Below are 23,837 nucleotides of genomic sequence, written 5' to 3' on the forward strand. Positions count from 1 at the left end.
TGTAAAAAAAGCGTAATCTATTGGATCCACGGATCCATTAGACCCAACATATTTTTTATCGACGTTCATACTGACAAAAAATAGATTGACATGCAAAGAAAAAGCAAAAACTAGATAATAATATACTAAAAAAGGAGATGGCAACCAAAATTTAAGGTCAAAATATCTATTTATCACAATGTTATTTGAGTTAAAACCATTATATGACGTAATTTAAACACAAAACAAACAGTTAAAATAGCTAAACTAAAGAGCAAACCCAAAAACTTGGGTTTACACTGGGTTCTTGTTTTTATTTTTTCTGAGTTAATCTAGAGCTTCAGGTGCTACAAAATAACGTTGTTCCGTTATTCAAAAACTTTCTTTATTCGTTACAGCTTTAAATAAAAAAATTTGCAACGAAATTTCGCAAATTACCTTGGCTTCAATACAATTTCAAACACAAAAATCAATAGAAAGCATCTCAAGCAAAAACTATTATGAGCATTTATTAAATTGACAAATGAGTTACAAGTTCAGCGCGCTTCTGTTGCCTTGGTAAACTCAAGTCAGCATATTGGTCTTAATGCTTTTATCTTCGTAAGAGTTCAGGTGTGTTCTTAAGAATATAATACATATCGTAACGGTAACTGATATTCATAGAAACAACGAGATTCGCATCTTCCAAAAGACTCCTTTGGAGAAAAAGAGGCAAGAGATGCGGGCTAATTACCTTCCAATCTTTTGGTAACATAAGACACTAGAACTTCTCATTCATGTTTAACGAGCCGTGTCCCGATTTTTTAAGACAATTGGTTCGATACGATCAACCCAGAAAAAAAAACACACATCCACGATTTAATGAAACTTCGCAGTCCAAATAAAAATGTTCATTGTCCCAGCCAGTAGCGAGTGAATTTGAAAGCCAAGTTAAGTCAACTGCAAAGACCACATATCAGTCTTTTAGCTTTCCAGAATATACATTTACTGCAGATTTCGGGTCCCATGTAACTTATGTTTAGAATGACGAATGAAAAACAATTAATTTCGTACTTGCGTCAAAGTCAATCCATGTTGCCATGATCACTTTAGAGATGGGTGGTAGTGCTTCTGTTGTACTATCATTTCGATCCGAAAGCCGAGCTCCTCGAATCTCCCAATTTATTGAATATAATAAAAACTCATCAACCCCTGAAATGAATAAAACGAGATATTAAGCAATTTCATGGAAGTAAAAAATGTGAAGTTCAAAGACGTTAATATTTTAACGTCTAAAAACTATCGTCTATAAAAACGTCTAAAAATTTAACGTCGTTAAATATTTTAACGTCTATTAAGACGTTAAATTTTCTTAGCCTGAAACAACGGTGCAGTTGTTACAAATACCTAAAATCGAAACCTAACCTGTATATGACGTAACAATAGTCTAATAATTCAAATGAACGTAAAAACAGGAAGAAGAACAATTTAGGTCCATTAACGAAAATAAATAAAATTAATCTGCATTTTTGTTTTCAATTTATGTTTCAAACAATGAAAGATTAGATTTACCAGAACTTTTTTCACAACTGACAATGAGAATTCACGTTGAGATCACAATAAAATGAGATCAGAATGAAATTTATCAGAACCTATTCCAAAATTCACAAAGAGACGAAAATAAGAAATGAGACTTATCTGAACTTTTAAACACATAGAAACGAGAATTACAAACGAGACCACAATGAGATACGAGATTTGAATAAAAATTTTTCACGGTAAACACTGAGGATTTACAAATCACAAGGAGAAATTGGATTTATCTTTAGAGAAAACTTTTCTTTGGAAATTGGTTAAGGCCAGCCAATCAGTCAGCTTATATAACCAATTCTTGGCTGCACAGAAAAAAAATTATAGGAAATTCAATTTTTCACCTAATCTCAAATAGTAAATCAGATAAATCTTCATAAGGATCACTATGATACTAGCTAAGATGTTGATGTTAACTAATTGTGGCGGTACACAGATCTCTACATTAGCTCTCTTTGTGAATAAACCTTTAGCAGGACTTTATTCGGCTTGAGAAAAAAAAGAAAACAACAGGGTTTCTTTTTTTCCAGGTCTTTCTAGGGCAAGGAACTATTTTTACAATCTGGGAAACCGTTTTACCATGCGTCAAAACCAAACATAATAGACTCTAAAACTAGAGAAAAGAGGAGGAAATAAGGACAGAAACCATCAAAGCCACTTTAAGACAGAGAATCATCTTCTGTAATACATTATTCATTCTTTTTTCTCCATAACATTTTATAAAAAAAAAATTCTTAAGATTTTTGCTCGTAATACAACATAAAATAATATTATACACTACAACCAACACACAAAAAGCACACTATGCAAATACTATTAAACTTGAATCAATAAAATAACAAGCATCATTTGTTTGGCACCTTTAAAAAGTAGTAAAAAGAAGAAATTTTCGATGGCAGTTTGGTTTAGAGTGTAATAAGTAGGTTTATGTCCTAGGGTAGATGTCAAGGATTTTTCTTTTTGTTATTTTTTATTTATTTTTTTTCTTCTTTGTGTTTTCAATATTTCTCTCTTTCTTTGGGGTTACGTTGAACGTAATCCCAAATGTTGATGTCAGGCGATTCGAAAACTTACATTCCATATCCACCACCTACTTTCTTATTCACCTTTCGGACACAACAAGTAACGCACTAGAAAAACCCAGTACCTAGCTCAATAATATAGTAATGGACTTAAAAATACTTTCGATTTAATTAACCACAATGCATTTTCAATGAAGAAATATGTTTAAATGAATTTCATGTTGACCCCTATTTACCTAGAATAATTGTGTCTTTCCTATTTAAGAGAATAAAAGTAGTTAAATACCTAAACACATTTTCCGATGTACAATAACGTACCCCATGGATATCCCCCTGATCCTCCTAATTTCCAATGGTGTACCTCAGGATTTTTAGGCATAATTTTATTCTTTACAATGATAAACAGCCTTGGTGTTGATCTTTTGGATAGATGAAAAATTGTTGATGATTTATCTGTCTTAGAGATATGTTACAACAATTTAAAAAGTAGCCGAATGGATATCTTTGAAGTTCATGGAAATGGGTATTTTTACTTTCAAAAACTCAGCTAAAAGACTTTCATATAATTTAAAAAAATAATAAGGTTAATGGGTTAGACACCTTCAAACCAAATTCTACTTTCCAAGAATTTGAGAGCTTACAATTAAAAATAATTTCATTAAAAAGTAAGGACTGAGGATTGAAAAATTACCGGTAAAGACTTTAATTATTTCTATAGGAATGTCTAGTGGACAAGGACTGCACTGTTTATGTTTTTAATTATTTGTCTCCACGGCTACGGGCAAAATAGGGGGGGACCAAGAGACATTAAATACTAAAGAGTGTCTGGGAGTTGGGGGAGGAGGCTCTATACATTGGAGGAAAGGAATTTGTTTAGATTATTAGCAGCATTTAAAGGAAATTCTTGGAGATGGAAATCAATATTGTTTTGGGTTCTCTCTCTCTTTTTTCTCCCTTTCTCGTTCTCTCTCACTCTGCAATTCTCGACTGCAGTATAACTTATCACAGAGGTATTAGTACTTCTTACAGAAGATACATTTTTTTTTTCAAACTGTTTTTCGTGCCAATGGTAACGAAAATTCTAAATAAAGAATTCTAATGACAACATCTGATAAAAACAACATTCTTTTCATCGTATTTCCAAATCTTCAATATATATGAAGCTCGAAATTGTGAAGAAAAATTAATAGCATAAGAGAACATTGATTTTGTAACTGTGATTGAATTTATACCATCAGATTAAAGGGAACAGCCGACTTCTTCATATACAGGATAATTTCTGTCGTTTAAGCTTCAATTTTCCACTCTGGTTTCATTTGAATAAACTTTTTTTTAATTAATTAGTTACAGCGGTAGGTCCTTTAGTGACAGAGTGGGATTGATCTCAGCTTGGTAATACGTAGCTAAAGCAGTTGAGCGTCGATTCAATGAATGAGAAATTAAGAATAAAAGTTGAAAAGAATAAAAATAATAATATGAAGAAAAAGAAAAGAATAAAGATGAACAAAATTGGAAGAAAATTAAGATAAAAAAAACTGGTCAATGTTGGTATTACCGGAACAATTTTTTTGGGTCATGAAACTATTGTTAATAGATGCATTTTGAATTTTTGAACATCTTTTCTCTCTTGCAAAACTACCGCAAACTCACAGTTATGGAGTTATTCCGGCCCAAATATTCTTGTATTTGTAAATATAGAATTGCAATCATTTCCGTTTTCGTTGATCGGAAATTTGAAATCGCTAAAGTTTTAAGACCGAAAATTGCTCTGTTGCTTTTAGAGATAATTTTTCTTAGGTTAGATTAGGTTGAGTTTGCGGTAGTTTTGCAAGAGAGAAAAGATGTTCAAAAAGTCAAAATGCATTTATTGACAATAGTTTCATGACCCCAAAAAAATGTTCCGGTAATACCAACATTGACCAAAAAATTAAGCTGAAAGTAGCTCACTTCTTCAAAGCTGAATGTCAGTAATATTACCTTTGCATTTAGTGTCATCCTCTGAATCCACTTGGAATCCAATAGCACATTTGCAGACTCTATCTACAGCTGAGACGGTCAAGCAGATGTGTTCGCATCCACCATTGTTTCTACTGCACAAATTTGAGCCTTTTTGTATTTCCGGGTCATAAACTTTCAAATGCAAGACGCTGTCTATAAAAAAAAAAGAATTGAAAAATTAACACACTAAAACTAATGCAACAATTTTCCAATGAATTCAAAGCAATACAAAAGCGTCGAAGCAAATTCCAATACAAATTCCAAGTTATGGCTTCAAATTCTTCCGAGAATTTCCAAAAGTCCAAAGAATTCTTTACAGCTTCCGTTTAGGTTAAAAATCTCCTATCAAATATTTCCCAATACTTTTTCTAATACCTCATAAAATCGAGTTATTTCAGCTTTTCATCCAATCTAATACTCAACGAAATCAATAGAGCCAAAATTAATCTTCACATATTTGGTCATTTGTGACACTATTTTCATCATATTTTCAAATACTAGCCATTCTTTTTTTTTTATTCACAATAAAGAATAACAGATTCCTATACAATGAAGGCTTTCTAACTTGAGGCCAAAAATTTTCTTTCCCTTATAGTATATATTCTAAATCTTGTTCAAATACTTCACGAAGATTCATGGGAGAATTGACGAAAGCTAAGATTTGCCCGTAATTTTGTCCACAAAAGACTTCAATTGAAAACCTTTTTTTTTAGGATTGGTGTCTAGTTTACGAACACATAACAGTAAAAATGGTTGCAAACGACCACATTGCCAACGGTGTAATAGTAATACCGCACAATCAGAAAATTTCTATGATTCAAAACAGATAAATATAAAACTTTAGCTATTTTGCGAAGAATGTGTTACTATATGAAAAAATTTTCCTGGTCCATTGAAAAAAATTTCCACGGAAAGGAAATTTTCTAAGGGGGGGGATTTTCAGGAGAAATTTTACACAGGAGGACGGAAAGGACTCTCCTGGCATTATTTGAAAAACGGTTAGAAATTAAATAAATTTTTTTTTCAACTGATAATAAGGGAAAACATTAAAAATAAAAATGAACTGAAATTAATCCGCATATGAGGGTGGCCACCCCTTCCCCAACCCTTGTCCTTTACGCTAAAGTTTTTCTTTTTGTCATAATATTTCAAGAAAGAATGCTCAAACACAAGGATCGTCGAATTTGAACGAGAAATATTTTTTTTTTTTTAGAGATCTTTAAAAATTTAGTGCAAAGATCGAGGGTAGATGAAAGGACAAGCCCCCTTATAAAAGGAATAATTTATGTTCGTTTTCTGTATGTTTTAATCCTGCTTCTTACTGTTAGATGAAAATACTTGATTTCTTTTGTTTAATTTTCATCAAGGGGCGAAATGCATTTGCGCATCTCGAAAACTTTTAAGCCAAAGGATTACATACATTGTCCGTTGATTACAAGATACTAATTTCATGAGTAACAATTGAAGAGCAGCCAATGAGACTATATAACACAAAAGTTAAACTCCTAAAGGTAGGGCTTAAAACTAAAACCGTAAATTCTTACCAAATTTAAATGGGATACGATAAATTCTTCTGATGGATACACATGAAAAGAATTTATCCCTTCCATACCAGAGAAAACTAAAACCAAAACAGCAGCTGTTGGTCAGATTCAGGTGATTTCCACAGGATCGTCAATTCATTGGGCTGTTCTTCTGATCTCTTCTCAAATGATTGCTGACGAAGATTTTGAAAAGAAAAAATTGTCGAATTGTACTACGCGCCATCAATGGCTCTGGAGAATCTTTATTCCTCCTGACAAGAATTTAGGGTCCACCTTCTCATCTACCACAAAAGTTGAATCTCTCCCAAAATCTCAAAATACCTTACTAGAAGTAACTGCTGTTAATTATGATTACGATAAGTTGAGATGTGGCAATCCCTTGTTAGCAGATATCCTAATAACTGGAATTTAGGATCCTCTACCTCCCAAAAAGATCAGCTGTCTGGGATTCCTGAAAGGCATATCTTCGGCGCTGCCTGTTTCTAAGGATAGCATAAGAATAACAGGAAATTCTGTCTGAATGTAAACCAAAAAGGCACGAAGAGGAACTTGATTCCCACTTTCCGCAAGTTCTATTGAGATCAAATACTTCCCTTCTCCGCAGATGGCAGACTGCGACCGGGCACTCAAAATGCATAACTACAAAACTTTTGGCTCCCACCAAGTTTGGTCGAGCCAATCTGGTAGACATCACCGTTTCGTAGATTTATATCAAAGTTCTTTGAATCAAAAAAATTGAATTCAGGAATTCCTTTGAATTTATGAATTAAGGGACCCTTTCCCGTCCTTCCTGCAAAAAAGGCTTGACTCCCGATATGCATATTTAGGACATTAGCTTTGCACAGGTTTTGTCTAACAGCCAATGATCCTTTTTTGGTACATGCCCTAATGAAGAAATTACTGAGACCACATTTTGGAAGATTTGCTGACGATACATACAGGAAGAGAATATTCACAGGTGAGTCGGGCCGCAAGTGCAGTTACATGAATACTAGATTTCGATAAACTCCATGGTTTGGATTTGCGATTTTAAGTTCACTCTCCACCTGTCCATTCGTCAAAACTTTCAGTAAATGAATTACCGCTAGGACGGAGCGCGGATCAGATTGTGCGTTAGCTACTTTTGTCTCCAAGAAACTTTTCTTTTTTTGCACAATTATATTTCTAGTAGTCAAAGCATACAAAGTGGGTCTTCCGGTCTTTTACACTTCCGGCGTTATTAGACCCTACAAGATTATGATCTACAAGAAAAAAAATGCATAGAAATAGTAGTAAAAGCACTAAGAAATAGTATAAAGTAGTAAAGTAGTAATGAGAAATAGTAGTAAAGGAATAGAGTAAAGGAACAGAAATAGTAGTAAAGGAATACAATTTTTATGTTGAGGGGCAAATTGGGAGTTATTCTCATCATTAAATTAAACTACTGAGCCCCTATTAACCCTCAGTCTCATTTGTTAGCTTTATTCTACTCCAACATCGACCACAGGACACAAGATTTAAATCTTATGCCCATGAAAAGATAACTGTACGTTATATATGAGTATGAAATTATACGTTTCCAATGATACTTACTTTTGGACCAAGGATAGTTTGGATAGTTTCAATTTGAGTCATTTTTCTTTTTAAAGGCAAGCTCCTAATCTTTCCCGAAAAACTACAACTTTATCAAGAAAAAGTTTCGTAAGAGATAAAAAAAATGTCAAGTTATTTCTTGATAAATTTGAGATTGAAAACACGATCACTCAGCATGGCATGACGCTGATGGCTGATGACCACGGTCAAAGTTGTAAACTTTATCGTGTCGATTGCTTCTTCTTTTTCAACTAGTTTGACAGAAAAAGGAAGCAGAAAAAGTTACGAGACTACTGTCGGGCATACCGAAGTAGGGTGACATTTCTGAGCCTTTGTTCGCACTTTTTGCTTTGTTAAAATTTTCAAAAAAATTGGCTTCAATAATTCCTTCACAAATTGGTCCCACTGGAATCTATTTCTAGTGTAAGCTTTTCATTGGCGTTTTTTTTTCTGAAGGCTTCCTAAATAACGCGACGTTTTTCCGCTAAAAAGTAAATCCGACTTGGATTATCGGAAGTACGAGTGACTAACAGAGGACCAAATTTTACTGATTTATTTTGCAGTTTCAAGGATTTTTGTATGTATAATTTATTTTCATAGAACCTTTGTCGAAACTGTTGGTGCATCCTGGCAATACAAAATTTGCCAGAGTGGCAAGGAGTATAATCCCCACAAACCATCCACAAGAATATCGCAATAAATGGAGAAATGATGATATCCTCTAGAGCCCAATCTAAAACAAACCTATTGAGGCTGAGTCTATACATATTTAAAAAGAAAAGAATAATCCAACGTAAACAGACACCAAATAAGAAATTAGCTACATCGATTGCCCGAGAAAGGATTCATCTGCACTCGAAGGGATGCTTGAAAAAGAAACAAAGCAATATAACAAAAAGCCACAATATCAAATGTAAATCAAACTCTCTGAGAGATGGCTTAATTTGAAATCTGAAACCCGTGAATTACGAGGTGATAAAGAGGATATGAAAAGGAGCAATAACAAAGCATCAGAGATGCTTACTCCATCCGCATCAGGGATAAGGCGATGTGTCAGATTGGATGAAGTTCAATGATGTATCAGATGTGCTTATTCTATCCTCATCAGAGATGGAGGGATGTATAAGGCTGGCCAAAATTTTTGCGCAAAATCTTAAGGTACATCAGGAGTGCTCACTCCATCAGCATCAGAGATGGAGCAGCGCATCGGAGAGGACAAATGTGTAGGCAAAATTTTAGTGATGCATCAGAGATGCTCACGCCATCCTTTTCCACAAGAAAAGACACTTTTACTTTTTTTCACCATTTAAAAAAAAATTGAAATTATCATCATTACAGTTTAGTAGGGGAGAACGTGTACTTGAGGCCAGGCTAGTATGTAAGGGGCCTTTGGCTTAGGCTTCCAAAAACCTTAAGATATCTACATTTTTCTATGTTTTTTATTCGAATTCTCGATATATATAATTTTTTTTGCATTCGTTGTCTCATTCATTCTTTGGATTGAAATATGTTTTCTTTTTTATTTTTACCCACTCTGTTTTTACTTTTTGTGTTAGAGGATGGCTCCTGTAATTCCCACTTTTTCTATGCTAAGTGCTAAGTCTCAGAACTTAGTTTACCGAGAAATTGTTTCTATTTCAATCTAGTTCTCCAAAACCTGTGGAGCTCGTATCATTACAGATATGTAAAAGATATCGTGTACTTAGGGCTAGAATTGTACGTAAGGAGCCTTTAGGCTCAGGCCACCAAAAAACCTCAATATTTATACACATTTCATTATATCTTTTTACTCGAATTTCTGATTGCTTTTTATTTTCATTGTCTGTCTATTTTTTCAATAGAAATATGTTTTTTTCTTCTTTTTATCATTGCTTTCCATGTTATTCCCACGTTTCATTCCCACATCCACCATTGCTATTCCTACTTTTATTTCTAGTTTGGAAAATTTATTTTTCAATTCAATGTTAATTCATTTTGGAACTATAATTTAGGCTCCAGTGTGAATACTCTTTTTCAAGAAAATAATAAAATAAACGTAAAATAAGATAGCAAGACATATACAACTGCAATACAAAAAACCTACGAAATGAATTTTCATTTTTTTTTCTTTGTCGATATATCATTTCGATATTCCGATACTCAAAGGAGCGCAGATGAAGGAGGATTGTGTGTAGCTGTGTTGACCTCAGGCGACTTGATGCCGTGGTAAGTTGTTAGTAGTAGTAGATATCTGAAATCCAGCCCCGTATGTTAATATATCATACTGCACACCATTAGAAAACTACTGTTATCATACTTGCGATTGAGCGCACCCTTCGTTCGGAGACATCGGTTTGCCTCGTTCAAACTAGTTCAAACTTACTTTGACTTTAAATAAAGGTAGTTTGGCGTATTATCAATTAAAATTAGATTGAATACATATTTTGAATTTACAATATGTTATAACATGAATTAAAGAAAGAAGATTTAAAATACAAATCAAATAGGGGATTAAGGGGGGAAATGATAATAGGAACGTTTTTCTTACCAGTTTTGTTTCTCAAAATTTGAGCATTACTTCCATCAGCATCAACAACTACAATAGCGTTTAATTCACTCTCTCCCACATATATTCTGTCTCTATATATGACCATAGTTGACGGTTGTTTAACCAATGGTATTTTCACAGTCTTTATTTTGCCAGTTGACATCTCATAGTATTGAATTGTATGTGACTGGACATTAACCCAATACAGCCTATCTGATTCAGGGTCAAAACACAGACCTAGAACCATAAATGAAGTTTTATAGTAGATTTAATGACAGCTGAGATGTGAAATAAGCCGACTGAAAAATGGTTTGAACAAGGTTACAGCTTCAGAAGTATGAGCTACATAAACGTAACATGCCTATCAAAATAACATAAATAAAATGTAAACAATGTTTAAGAAGAAATATTTCTTACAGTAAGAATATTAGGAGTAGGTTTAATAAAAGTATTCTTTTTAAACTTACATAATTTTTTTTTTTTTTAAAGGTAAAGTCATAAGCAAAACAAAGAAAACACTGCTTCTACTCTATCAGTTGTCGTCCAAGAAATGTAGTACGAATTTGACCAGAAAATGGCATATTTTTTTGTATACCTGGAAGCATGCTAAACAATTCAAAGCAAGCTCTAATCAGAGCATTCCTACATATGACCACCTTCTTTTTTTTCTTTTTTTTCCAGACCGTTTGACCTGTCTTCATAGCCACACATTTAGGATATTGTATTAAAAAGATACCATTCTCAAGTTTTTTTTTTTTTTTTTTTTTTTTTTTATCTGCCATTATAGTAGAGCCGTGCTGCCACTTCACAGAATTTTCGAAATTGAATAAACTAAAGTAATTATATAATACCGTATTATATAAACATACAGTATTATATACAGTACTAGCTGTTGGGGTGGCGCTTCGCGCCACCCCAACACCTAGTTGGTGGGGGCGCTTCGCGCCCCCCCCAAGCCCCCCCGCGCGCGTAAGTCGTTACGCGCCATATTAGTTACGCGCCATTGTAGTTGTGTCCCTATGTCCCACCTGTGAATATAGATATAGATATATATATATATATATATATATATATATATATATATATATATATATATATATATATATATATATATATTTATATATATATATATATGTTTTTAACTACGTAAAGCTTGCGAATATACAACATTCTTTGCTGTCCCATTGTCTGTGCATATAAATAGATTGTCAGGTTTACCGACTCTTGAACATGCAACATATAATGGTCCATGGGAAAACAATCCGTATTCAGATCTATACCTCATGATTCTAATGATTGCCCTTGAGCTTTGTTGATGGTGATTGCTAATCGACCATTCCCTGAGTCGCCATCGTCATTTATATATCCCCCTGTGCACCCCGGCGTCCCCTTTGTAGTTATGTCCCTGTGTCCCGGTCGTCATTTATATTCCCTGTGTCCCGGTCGTCATTTGTGTCCTGGTGTTCCAGTCTGTGATTTCTCTTTGAGTGTCCCGGGCGTCATTTATATTCCTTGTGTCCCGGTGTCCCGGTCGTCATTTATATCCCCCTGTGCCCCCCGGCGTCCCCATTGTAGTTGTGTCCCTGTGTCCCGGTCGTCATTTATATTCCCTGTGTCCCGGTCGTCATTTGTATCCCGGTGTCCCGGTCTGTATATACATTCGTTTTTTAGTTTTGTTTTTCTCCTTTATTTTTTTCCTTTTTTCTTTTTTTTCTTTTTTAGTTTATTTAGATTTTTAGATTTTTTTTTTCAGTTTTGACGTCACCTGATCCAGTTTTTTCAGGTGACGTCACCTGACACATCCATCCACACATCCACAGACAGACAGACAACTTATTTTTATATATATAGATAGATAGATAGAAGATATATAGATAGATAGATAGATATATAGATACAGTCTCTTTTTCAGTTTTTTTTTCTTTTTTGGTTTTTTCTTTTCTTAGTTTTTTTCTTTTTTAGTTTTTTCTTTTTTTTAATTTCTTCTTTTTATTGATTTGTTTTCTTCAATTTTTCAATGTTCATTTTAACATTGACACTTGGAAAAATCTTTACATGCCAAGCAAGCTAAAGCTCCAACAATTTATATTAAACCTGAAAATTTGGGGTATCTGTTTTAAGGTTTTCGAATTACTTTAATCTATTGTCAAAATATATTGAAATATTTGTGCAATTCCCAGTTTTTTTAGTTTTTTCTTTTTTTTAGTTTTTAGCTTTTTTTGTTTTTTTTTTTTTGTTTTTTGTCTTTTTTATTTTTTTACGTTTTATCTTTTTAGGTTTTTTCTTTTTTTAATTTTTTCAATTTTTATTTTTTTTTTAGTTTTTTCTTTTTAGTTTTTTTTAGTTTTTTCTTTTTAGTTTTTTTTAGTTTTTTACCATTTTTCTTTTTTCGAATTACTTTAATCTATTGTCAAAATATTTCGAAATATTTATGCAATTTCCAGTTTTTACATTCTAGTTTGTTTTCTTTTATTTATATAGAAGATATAATCTGGCGTAACGGACAGACAACTTATTTTTATATATATAGATTATATAAACTAAAGTAATTATATAAAGTAGTAATATAATACCCCAAACTAACACTGAATGAAGAACAATGAACGTTGTATTATCTTAGATGTAGAGATCTGTGTCTTAGGCAAATGTAAAAATCGTGCATTATAAAATGCAAAACGATACATTATATAACTTTTTTTAAGGTATAGAAGGTATCATGAAGCTCGAGATTTCCAGTTGATTTCAAGATTTCAATGATCTGTGCCCTCTAAGCTCCCCCAGCCCATCTTGCTACACTATTCAAAATGTTTTGTGTTCTAAGAGGCATCAAAGTACCAAAACCTTATTGAATACATGTATTCCTCAGTAAGGTACAAAATCCGTACCGTCACTTTCTTTATAGGTGTGATTAACTTCTAGATGAGCCCCATCCCACTGTAAATTTACAAATCCGTTGATGAAAATCAATAGAACCCTTTTGACGTCAAACATTGTCTGAAATACTGAAAATTTTAAAATATAAGGTTATAGTCTTTGCTCTGGTGTTATCCTTATAGCTAATGGGTTATACTGGTTTGATTTCTCTTTGATTACAATTTTTTTCCAATGACCTTTTCATTACTGCGATTCACTGACTTATAAGTAGTTTTTGTTGTTTCAAAGAAAAAAAAATAGTTAATTTTCTAGTTTTGAAACTCCAACAGCAATAACACAAATCACAACCCCATTCACCCCCATGACTCTAAATTGTAGTCTTAGGCAATATCCTGTATACAGATCATAAAATTTGGAAAAAAGAGTGACTAGAATAAATTAAAAATAGAACCGTGTGTTTTTATCAAAGGCCCAAAAAGTCAAATTCTTACTCGTCGGTCCACCAAGCAATTTGTTGTCTTCTTGACTTGTTAAGATACGAATGTCTTGGCCATCCATTCGTGCAACTGTTATTTTATGGACTTCAGTTTCGTTTTTGGGTTCTGTTTCCGAATATTCCGACCAAAAAAGTCTTCCTGAATATGGGTCGACAGCTAGAGATCGAACCTAAAAAAAAGCAAAGAAAAGCAAACTAAAACACGGGTATTCGACTAGCATAGCAAATTTAAAAAATATGGCAAACACTTTTAGTAGTCTGCAAAATCCTTTTTTTTTTCATGCTACGTCTGTGCTATTTCCATTAGGCTGCAAACAGCCTTTCAGATTAATTCCCAGTAAGTGGGCAGTTGTCAAATAAATTATTGGTGGATCAATAGTTTTTCGATGAAAAAAACAAATATTTCCAGAACCACCCCCTTGCCAGTATCCAAATGTAGCTTGACACATAGGTTATGATTAGGGAGAAGATGCGTTCTTGTCTCATCGAAGATAATTTACAAGTTTCGCTCTATGTTTTGCCCTTCCCTTTAAAGTTAGACTTACTAGCGGAGTGGCTGACGTGCTGGACTTGCAGTCCTATAGCCATAAGGGTAGGGGTTCGAGTCCTGGTATTGCTGATGTTTTAGCTTTGAACGTAGGTCAGCAGCGCGATTCTGTACGCTCTGCCCGAGTCAACCCAGCTCCAAATGCGTACCCAGATAAGTTGGAAGAAAAAAAAAAGGGAAATGTCGGAAGATTTTCTCCCACCCACGCATAGCTCGTCCGGCCGAAAGAAGAGAACCAGTAGATCATTACTGACCACGCGAACCATTGTCTGCATGCGAAAAACGTTTATATAATCAGACAACATCAAAAATCAGTGCAATGTCTACAACGCAGGAATAAACCTCTAACATTCATGACTGCTATTTAATCATCTCATTCCCCAAATTTTCTCTTTGCTTCATTTATACGATTCAAACCAAGAAACAACAAAAACAGAAAATCGGTAAAATAAAAATCAAACAGGACAAAAAACTGAAATTTTGGTATAGACCTTCGTTATGTCGCTATCAGACCTACGTTATGTCAAAATAAAGACTATGAAAAAACACACATTGAAAAAAAAAATATCCAATAATTAAAACCATTAAATACAAATCTGAAACTTAAGACCTGGAGCAACCAAAATGTGTACCCTTTTATATGGAAAGCAAACAGTTGAACGAATTTCGATAAAATAAAAACATTTAATTGAAAATATTTTTTCCGATCCACGGCAACGTAGTTGACCTCTTCCTTATTCTCCTGCTTAGTTTACATTTCACTGAAGTCTCTGAGGTTGCCTGTCTGAAATCTTTTTTTCGATAAAGAATGTGCAAATTCTCTTTCAATAAAGGTTTCATAAATGAATTGGCCCAACCGAAAGTTTTGACTCTAATATTTAACAAATAGCTGTGAACAATGCGCATCTCACAACATAAATAAAAAAACAAAGGCTTTAAAGCGACTTTTAACGAAAATTATACTTAACTTTCATACAGATTTTCAAAGTCAATTGGTATATATAGACCTTAGATTCGAATAACGAAGATATTCAAGCGCCATCTTGCATTTCAAGTAAAATTTGGGTAAAGCAAAAAATTTGAGCAAGGTTTAAATTTTCAGTTTTTTCTATCATACTTGAATGGGGTCATATTCATATTCAGCAAAAATACAAGAAGTTAAACTATATCCACACCAAGGATGTTGTCTTCTTGGTGGTGTTCTGGATCGTAGAAATTTAAGTAGAAACTAAAATGAAGCTTTAGCCACTTAAAATTAAAATAAAAAACACTGAAATTTAAATTAAAATTAAATTTAATCAAAATTATCACATTTGTATTAACTCGAATTTAATTAGCTAACTAACTTAATTTAATTTCAATTATATTAAAATGAAACTTCAGAAGCTAAAATCAAATTTTAGCACCACATTGAGCTTAGCCAAGCGACGATCCTTTTCCCGCTCCACAATATCTTGAGATTTAACTATTTTTCTTAGTCTCTCTTGAATTTTTCAAGTTCTCACTTCGAATTTGTCCTCTCCCTTTAGCCAGGATAGCAGAATTAGGAATATGTACCTTGGTTTTACATTTCAAAAGGTAGTAAATATGTTAAGATAAGGGATTGGTCACTAAAAAATATTTGATCACTAAGATTATTCGGTATAATAGAAAAAAAACAAGGTAGTGAAACGGAAAAAAAGAAATACAGAAAATAAAATCTGTGACTCTTACAAACAACGAGAGCTTAAAGAGGTATAGACGTACAGGCAAGGCCGTATCCAAGGAGGAAAACTAGGGAGTTTTATGTTTTTCCGACTAGCAAAGACGAAACAAAAATGCATATAAACAAACTTTGAACCGTTTTTAAAGTTGGTTTCATTCCCCCCCCCCCGCTCACGAACAAAATCCTGGATACGGCTCTGCAAACAAGAGAAGGTAAAAATAAGAATAAAGTAAAATAAAAGGAATACCTCACTCAATCCATCTGGAATAATTTCATTCATATAATTCCCTTCGAGATTTGTGACAACAATTCGATTGCAAGATTTTCCATACGATGAGATGAAAATATTTCCAGCTAACCAATCAATAGCAAAACCATATGCATTTTCTATGCCTAGAAGAGTAACAACCATCACGGTATACCCACTTATAATCTGCATTTGGGCTTTTCCTTTTCTTGACTGAGTGACGCATAAAATAAAAAGAGGTCGATCTTTCAAATTCTTACCATCCAATAAATCTTCCTAGAATTCGTCTAGGAGTACCAAGGACAGTTTCGATGAAATCTGATTTTAAGAATCTGTTAAGCATAAACTCAAACAGCCACCCCCCCCCCACAAAAAAAGGTACGAAGTATGGCACCAAACAACTTATAAAGGTGAAGCTTAACTTAGAGATTATAGCTGTCTTTGGGAATTGGCATATTGCTAATGTGCTAACTAATACAATTGCTAATACGAAAAGCATTGTCAAATTTATATAATTAGTCACGTTTACTTATTTTCATAGTTCAACGTGGCAACACTGGCGAAAATTCGATTCGAACATCGTAATTCGAAAACCTTAGAAAATCGCAATTTTGAGGTACCTCAGATAACTACATAGGTATCATTGGTACTTTCACAGTAAACAAGCTAGTTAGGAGTAGAAGAAAAAAAAATGAGAAAGAAAATCATTTTTAATAGTTTTCTCATTAGATATACATGCTTTACGATCCCCACCGTCAATAACCGTATCTCCTCAAAGAAATGGATCATGATCTTGAAATATTAACAACGCGTTTGTTGCAATATCACCCGCTATGTTTTGCCTCTTTCTCTCTCTCTCTCTCTCATTTGTTGTTTATTTTTTTGAATTTACAACAAAATTATGATTAAAAACAACATAACTAGCTAAGAAATCTGTATACTAACAGATAAAGCTATTAAAGTTACATCATGATTGATAACCAAACAACTAGGTGAGTCCAGGACAGAAAAGCTTATACGTAGGTAGCAAATTATCCTTTACAGTATCAAGGACACTCAAAATGGAATTTGATTCTTTAAACTGGTTAAGTAGGAATTTGAACAATCATACGCGTATTAAAAAAAAAATCAGAATATTCGGGATCTCATTTTAATGAAAAAGCCTCGATATTCAGTAATACAATTTTACGCTCAGCGGCGCCAAGTTTAAAAATCAGAAACGTGCATGAAAAATGAGCAGAAATTCAGCAAAAATGACAAAAACTAATTCAGTTATCCTTTTGTTTGTTCATTTTGTTATATTTACCCCTTTAGTTGACTACTGGCATGTCAACAGAGTCCTTATTTCCTTCTGATTCAAAGAATACCGCTTTTTATTATTTACTTTTTACATATTACTACTACACTATATTTGTTCAATAGCCCTATTGAACTTGTGCCATAAATCTAATCTATGCATTAACATGGATATTATTAAAATTATTTAAGATAAAATACTTCATATTATTAGTTGAATGACTTACTTACAAAAGAATCTTATTACAAAGACTAATTCATTTTAGTAAATTATATTTACTTATTCATTTAGTAAATTATATTTACCCCTTTAGTTGACTATTGACATTTTAGCAGAGTCCTTATTTCCTTCTTATTCAAACAATACCACTTTCTTATTATTTAATTTTTACATATTCCTACTAGCCTATATTTGTACAATAACCCTTTTGAAGGCTCTTACCGCCCTATTGAACTTGACGGTTGTACCGCCCTATTGAAGGCTACTGCAACCATTTGGTTCGGCTTACTTCTAAACACAGAAAGCTGTCACTTGTTTCCTTTTACAATTCAGCGTGGCAACAAAAGAGAAAATTTATGCGAAACTAGAGTATATCTTAATGACACTGCCCGTGTCAGGACATTCCCCCAGTCTTGACACTCTCGCTCGAGTCAACCTAAGATCCATTACCCAGCCAATGGGTTAGGTTGACTCCCTCTTAGGATGACCTTCCTCTTCGAAACAAAAATATCGTAATATTTGTATACCAACCAAAAGAAAAATCGTAGAAAATCCTAGTTTTCAGTATGAATACACCTACGATGGGATAAGGGCGAAAAAAATAACTTCATTTTAATGTCCTTGTTACTTTGATTTTATAAATATCCATAATAAATATGCAATAACGTAAAATTCAGAAACAAGAGATATGCCAGACCATCAAACCTAAAGAAGTGATTTCAGAAAAATTGACAATATGGATGTATGGTTGAATATAGTACAGTCAAAACATTTTGGTTGATAGTCATGAACAAGCATTCAAGTCCCTACCTCACTTACAAGGCTCGAAATATTCCGTGAAACTAGGTTAATTTAACAGTCATAAGTTTACAAAAAATTCCGACTTTGCTTATAATTCAGCCCAAATCCGGGGAATCTTCTTGTCAGGGTGAACACTTCGGAAAAAGGAATTCTTTCTATTTCTCTTTTAACTTAAGATAGAAGGTCTTCACGAAATCTTTCTAAATCCTGTAATTTTCCGATCCTTGTTCGTAGCAATGAAGTGGTAGCAATAGATTGAACTTCCTAATTAGGGGCATAGACCTCTTCCTAAAATTTAACTGATAAAAAGTCATTGGGGAGTGACTTTCCAAGAAGCTGGCCTCTCTGAGCATTACTGATTTTCAACAGAGTATGAACCAAAGGCATCTCAGTTAGACCATTCTACAAACAAAACTTACGAATACAATAGGGCTAGTAAGTAAAAGAAAAAAATTTCAAACTAATAAAAAAGTAAAAAAAAATGTTAAGCTTATAAAAAAAGTAAAAAATATCAAAACAATTAAAACTTGAAGGGTTAAAAGGGAATAAACCGAATAAAAACACAAGTAAAAAACTGATTCTCGTGGTTAAAATTTAAAAAAAAGAAAAAAAGAGAGAGAAACTATAAAAAGATAACTCAAATTAAACAACTGGAAGGTACTGTTAAACTGAAAGTGGAGGGAAGATTTACTTATTTAACATATCAACTATGTATGGGACGAAAGTTCTTCTATATTTGTCAGTGAAATTAAATTTGGTGTAAGGAGGGGTATTTTTGTTGAATCGGAAAAATGAAGGCAAGGTAAGAGGGGAGAGGGAAATTTGACTAGGGGAAAGGGAATTTGATCGGGTTTATGGAAGGAATTGGTGGCGAAACGCAAGCAAATTTTCACCCCTTATCCTTGAGAATAACCAAAGAGATTACCATTAACTATTTTATCACAGCTAAAACACTGTACAAACTTACCAGTATCTAAAATAGTTTCGATTGAAGACCCATTTAAATCTGTCCATTTGATCTCGTTCTGTTGTACGTCTGACCAATATATTCTCTTTTGTTTTGCACTAAAGTCCAAAGCGGCAGCAGTCAGCACGGCTGGCATACTTATTGGCGGAATTATATGAAAGTAAGGTTGGTCCAAATCAACACCCCTAATTTCATTCGCTCGAGAAAATAGTAAAATCTGCTCGTTTGCTAGAAAAAAAAAAAAACAGTTCTGACTTTTACTTTGATAGGATCTCCTAAAAGCTGGTTGCCATTTGCACCGTGTTTGTACTATTTTCAGCCAAAAAAAGAAAAGAAAAAAAGGACAGAAACTCGTTCTCTCTTTAAGACGATCCAGGGTCTCCTCTTATCTCCAAGAACACTAGAGAAAGCTAATTTAAACCATTGTGATAAGTAGTGAAAGAAGAAAAAAGAAAATTTAAAGAGAGACGGTTGATCGTGACGACAATAAACTTAAATATTTTATTGAAACACTAAATCGTCTACGTAGAGAAAATGACTTTAGGAAGAACTTAGCAGGTTTGGCCAATTTCGATACATACAAACCAAAAATAAGGTCACCATTCAACTGCGCTCCGAAGGATTTTGCGGAGATCTTATCACTAGGTTCTGAGCTTGTGCATTAAGTTGCATTGATTTAAAGCAAAAATTTTTTTTTTTACTTTTCAAAGTAAGCTTACCTTTGCCATATTGTCATTTAATACTGCAACTAAGGGGTCAACATAAAATTATGTAGTAAGTAAAAGAAAAAAAAACAAAGAAAAAAAAAAACAATAAACAAATGACCATGGATTGCCAGTTTAATTGACATATGCTGAAATTTCTTCCTTAAGGTCTTGCTAATTTTTTATTTATGAAAGCAAGAAAGGTGAAAACATTTCAAAATTATTTTGTTTCCAGTAAAACGCAAATTGTGTTCTGGTCTTGAGAAGGCATAACGGTTATCAGCCCTACACATGTTAATTTTTGTTCGTTTTGAGTTTCATTTATTTACTGAGAGTGATTTCTGATAGTTTTACGCATGGAAGATAATTTGACTTTATTTTTGTTCTTTCTTGGCTTAATGGAGCTCTTTATTTTTGTTTGAAAAACTTTTCTTATGGAAAAAGTTTTTTTTAATTAATTTCTGTTCGTTTTTCATTGACATAGTCTTTTTCATGGAATAAATAATAATATTTTATATCTTTTCAGTTTTCTTCAATAAGAATCCGTAACAATTTTTAATCCTAAAATTTCCTTTTATAGCTTCTGAAAATGACCTGAACAATAAAACTTAACATCATTCCCAACAGATTCTATCTATGCTCTTTGACAACCTGGATACTTTTTTATTTATTTAAATTGTAATAGCAAAAGTAGTAACAGCAGTATCCCCAAAAGTTTCAACTTAATACTCTCAGTCGTTCTCGATATAATACTGAGGTGTCTTATTGCCAACCATAAACACAATGCCTTTTAACGTATTATAAAACAACATTTAGTTTCAAAGCATAATGGGCGAGTTGCGTTATTGTGGGAGGATGGTATGTCTTGTTTACCCAGCTCCCTGGTTTCCGCTTGCATTATCAGCTATAATCCCGGGAATTAATTTCAGCGCTAATTGCTCATTTAGTGCTCATGTCCAAGAGCTAGCCCAGAAAGGCAACTATGCATTGATTTCAATCACGTTCATTCACGTTCACGTTCTTGATTTCATTCACCTTCTTCAATGCTCATTCTTCACGTTCCTCACGTTCTTGATTTCATTCACGTTCTTGATTTCATTCACGTTCTTGATTTCAATGCACTGCTTGGTTTTCCCAGTAAATCAGCTAAAAACGGCATATCTAACATACATACATCCCGTATTGGAATATGCATGTCCACTTTGGGGCCTCAGATTCATAATATTGAATATTTAAGTGAAGATGTGGAAGGAGTTCAAAAAAGAGCAGTTAAAATAATCCTTGGGGAAAAATTTGTAGATTATAAGTCTACTCTTGAGTCTTTAAACGCTTAGATATCGCAGGTTTCAGTTGAAAATGCGTTTCGGGCAATTTCTCCTTGCTAGCCCCAAGAACCGACATTTTCTATCTCCTGCTGCCAACTCGGTAGTTAATACCAGAAAGCAGAACAAATTACTGCAGATCCTTGCAGAACTAATCGATTTAACAATTCATACATGCTGTTTTTTTACCAGTGCCAATAACAAAATGCCTTAGGACTAGGTTGTGATTTTTATATACGGCTATGAAAACTGTCTTTAAATAAGTGATTTCTGATTCTTTTCTAATATCCCTAAGGACATAGCTGCTGAACCGTTCAATTAGGTTGAACAAAACGGCTGTCTCAAAATTTTAACTTGATGCATTTGAGAAATGAATGGGCTTGAAAGAAGGGATGCTTGTCCTCCAATCTCCTGTTACTCTTAAAAAGGGAACCAGACACTCGTGCTGCAATTGGAGTGTAAGGAAGAGGAATTCCCCTTCATATATCTAGTCAAAACATTTTAAACAAGTAAAAACAAAGTGAAAAGCCTTTAAATGTATTTTGCTTTCAGTAAAGTGAAAATTATGTTCTGGTCTTGAGAAGGCATGGGGGTTGTCAACGCTGCTCATGTTAATTTTTGCTCGTTTTGAGTTTGACTCGGTTATTTATGGTATAATTTAAATAAATGAATACGTTTAAAATGTTTTAATATTTTGACTTTAATAAATTAAAAATTATTAAAACTTCAAGGAATGTATGTCAGTATATGTATACTAAACTGACAATCCACATATTTTTTTTTTCAGTAAAGTGCAAATTATGTTCTGGTCTTGAGAAGGTATGGGGGTTGCCAAAGATATATACCTTATGTGCCCCAGAACAAAACTCACCTTGCCCTTAATGCTGTGGGGGGGGGTGTCATCCTCATAGACAAAATTTCCGGACCTTTCAATTACGATGAACAAAATGGCTATCTCAAGATTTTGATTGGATGTGTTTGGGGAAATGGTGGGCGTGGGAAAGGGGTTAGTTGCCCTCCAATTACTTTTGACTATTAAAAAGGGCACTAGTCTTTTGAATTTTCAATCGACTGAGCTCTTTTTGAAGTTTTTACGACCAAAAATGACCATCTCAAAACTTCTATCATATGCATTTTGGGAAAATACAAGGTGTGTGTGTGGGGGGGATATCAACCCTGCAATCACTCTAAATCTCAAAAAGGACACTTAGACTTCTGATTAGCAATCCAATGAGCCGCCTCTGAACTTTATACGATAACCCTTTCTATATAAATCTTAAATGCCCCCAGGGCATAGCTTACAACCCTTGCCTTGAGGGCTGTGGGGGGGGGGTTCATCCTCAGCGACATAATTTCCAGATCTTTCAACTACGTTGAACAAAATGGCTATATCAAAATTTTGATTGAATGTGTGTTGGGGAAATGGTGGGCGTGGGAGGGGGGTTAGTTGCCCTCCAATCATTTTCGACTATTAAAAAAGGAACTAGCCCTTTCAATTTTCTACTGAATGAGCCCTTTTCAAAGTTTCTACAACTCCTTCGATACGAAGTGCCCTGGTAAATAAAAAACCTAAAAAACAACTAAAAATAAATACATTGTGCCCACATTGCTCTTTACTTACGCAGTAGTATTGCGCTGCCTATGATTTATATCCATTTCGGCTTTCATTGCATGTATGCAGGGGCGTAATTGGCAAAGCTGACCCTTCCAGACCTCGGTTCGTCCCCACCAGACCCCGGTTCGTCCCCACCAGACCCCGGTTCGTCCCCACCAGACCCCAGTTTACCTCCCCCAGACCCCAGTTTGCCCCCCAGCTGAAATTCAGTTTCTTCAAAAGTTTTGTCAAAACTAGAATAAGCCTGCATAATTCAAGCACCTACAGAAACGAATCAATTTTCTTTAGTTCATCTTTACCTTCATGGTACTGAGTCCTGAGTTCTTTATTTAACATTAAAATCCATAAACAAAAAATTGCTTAAAGACAATCTCCCCGATAAGGCTCCATGGCCGGGAAAGAACAGGGGAGAAAAAAAAACAACAACAAAAAAATATAAACAAAAACCAAAAACAAAATCGAGTCGCCCACCTTAGTAATCTCCAAAAAATGACAAGCTAGGCAGGGGGTAGCACATGATTTCACCAACTCAATTAAATATCCAACTCAATCCAGAGACATCAACTCCAAGGGAAACCGGAATAAAAAATAAAGAGACAAAAAAAAAACAACAACAAACAAACAAAATTATTTACTAGCTAGAAAATCTCTAACATAATTTTTGAACATACCAAACGAGTAGCAGCTTCGTACGAACTCTGGGAGCGTGTTCCAGATCCTGTTGCAAGCTGTCAGAGGGTTGAAGTTAGACCTCACTGACGGTGTGTGAAGAACCAGAAAATTGTTGGAAGTGCGGAGATGATAAGTCGATTGATCAGAAACAAAAGATATA

The 23,837-nt window shown here is 33.9% G+C and overlaps 1 protein-coding gene across 1 annotated transcript in view; it reads right to left on the bottom strand.

Moving 5' to 3' along the window:
• Window positions 1–982: 982 nt before the first annotated feature.
• The window catches only part of LOC136038792 (low-density lipoprotein receptor-related protein 1B-like), a gene marked incomplete at its 5' end in the record, with an annotated part of 65,448 nt that continues 42,593 nt past the window's right edge, over window positions 983–23,837 (bottom strand). Inside the window, 6 exon segments of the mRNA XM_065722176.1 lie at window positions 983–1,170; window positions 4,548–4,721; window positions 10,212–10,448; window positions 13,577–13,751; window positions 16,081–16,226; window positions 19,365–19,592. Of these exon segments, the coding sequence (XP_065578248.1) occupies window positions 998–1,170; window positions 4,548–4,721; window positions 10,212–10,448; window positions 13,577–13,751; window positions 16,081–16,226; window positions 19,365–19,592 (1,133 nt within the window).

This window comes from Artemia franciscana, chromosome 18 (assembly GCF_032884065.1).
Source record: "Artemia franciscana chromosome 18, ASM3288406v1, whole genome shotgun sequence".
Lineage (NCBI taxonomy): Eukaryota > Metazoa > Arthropoda > Branchiopoda > Anostraca > Artemiidae > Artemia > Artemia franciscana.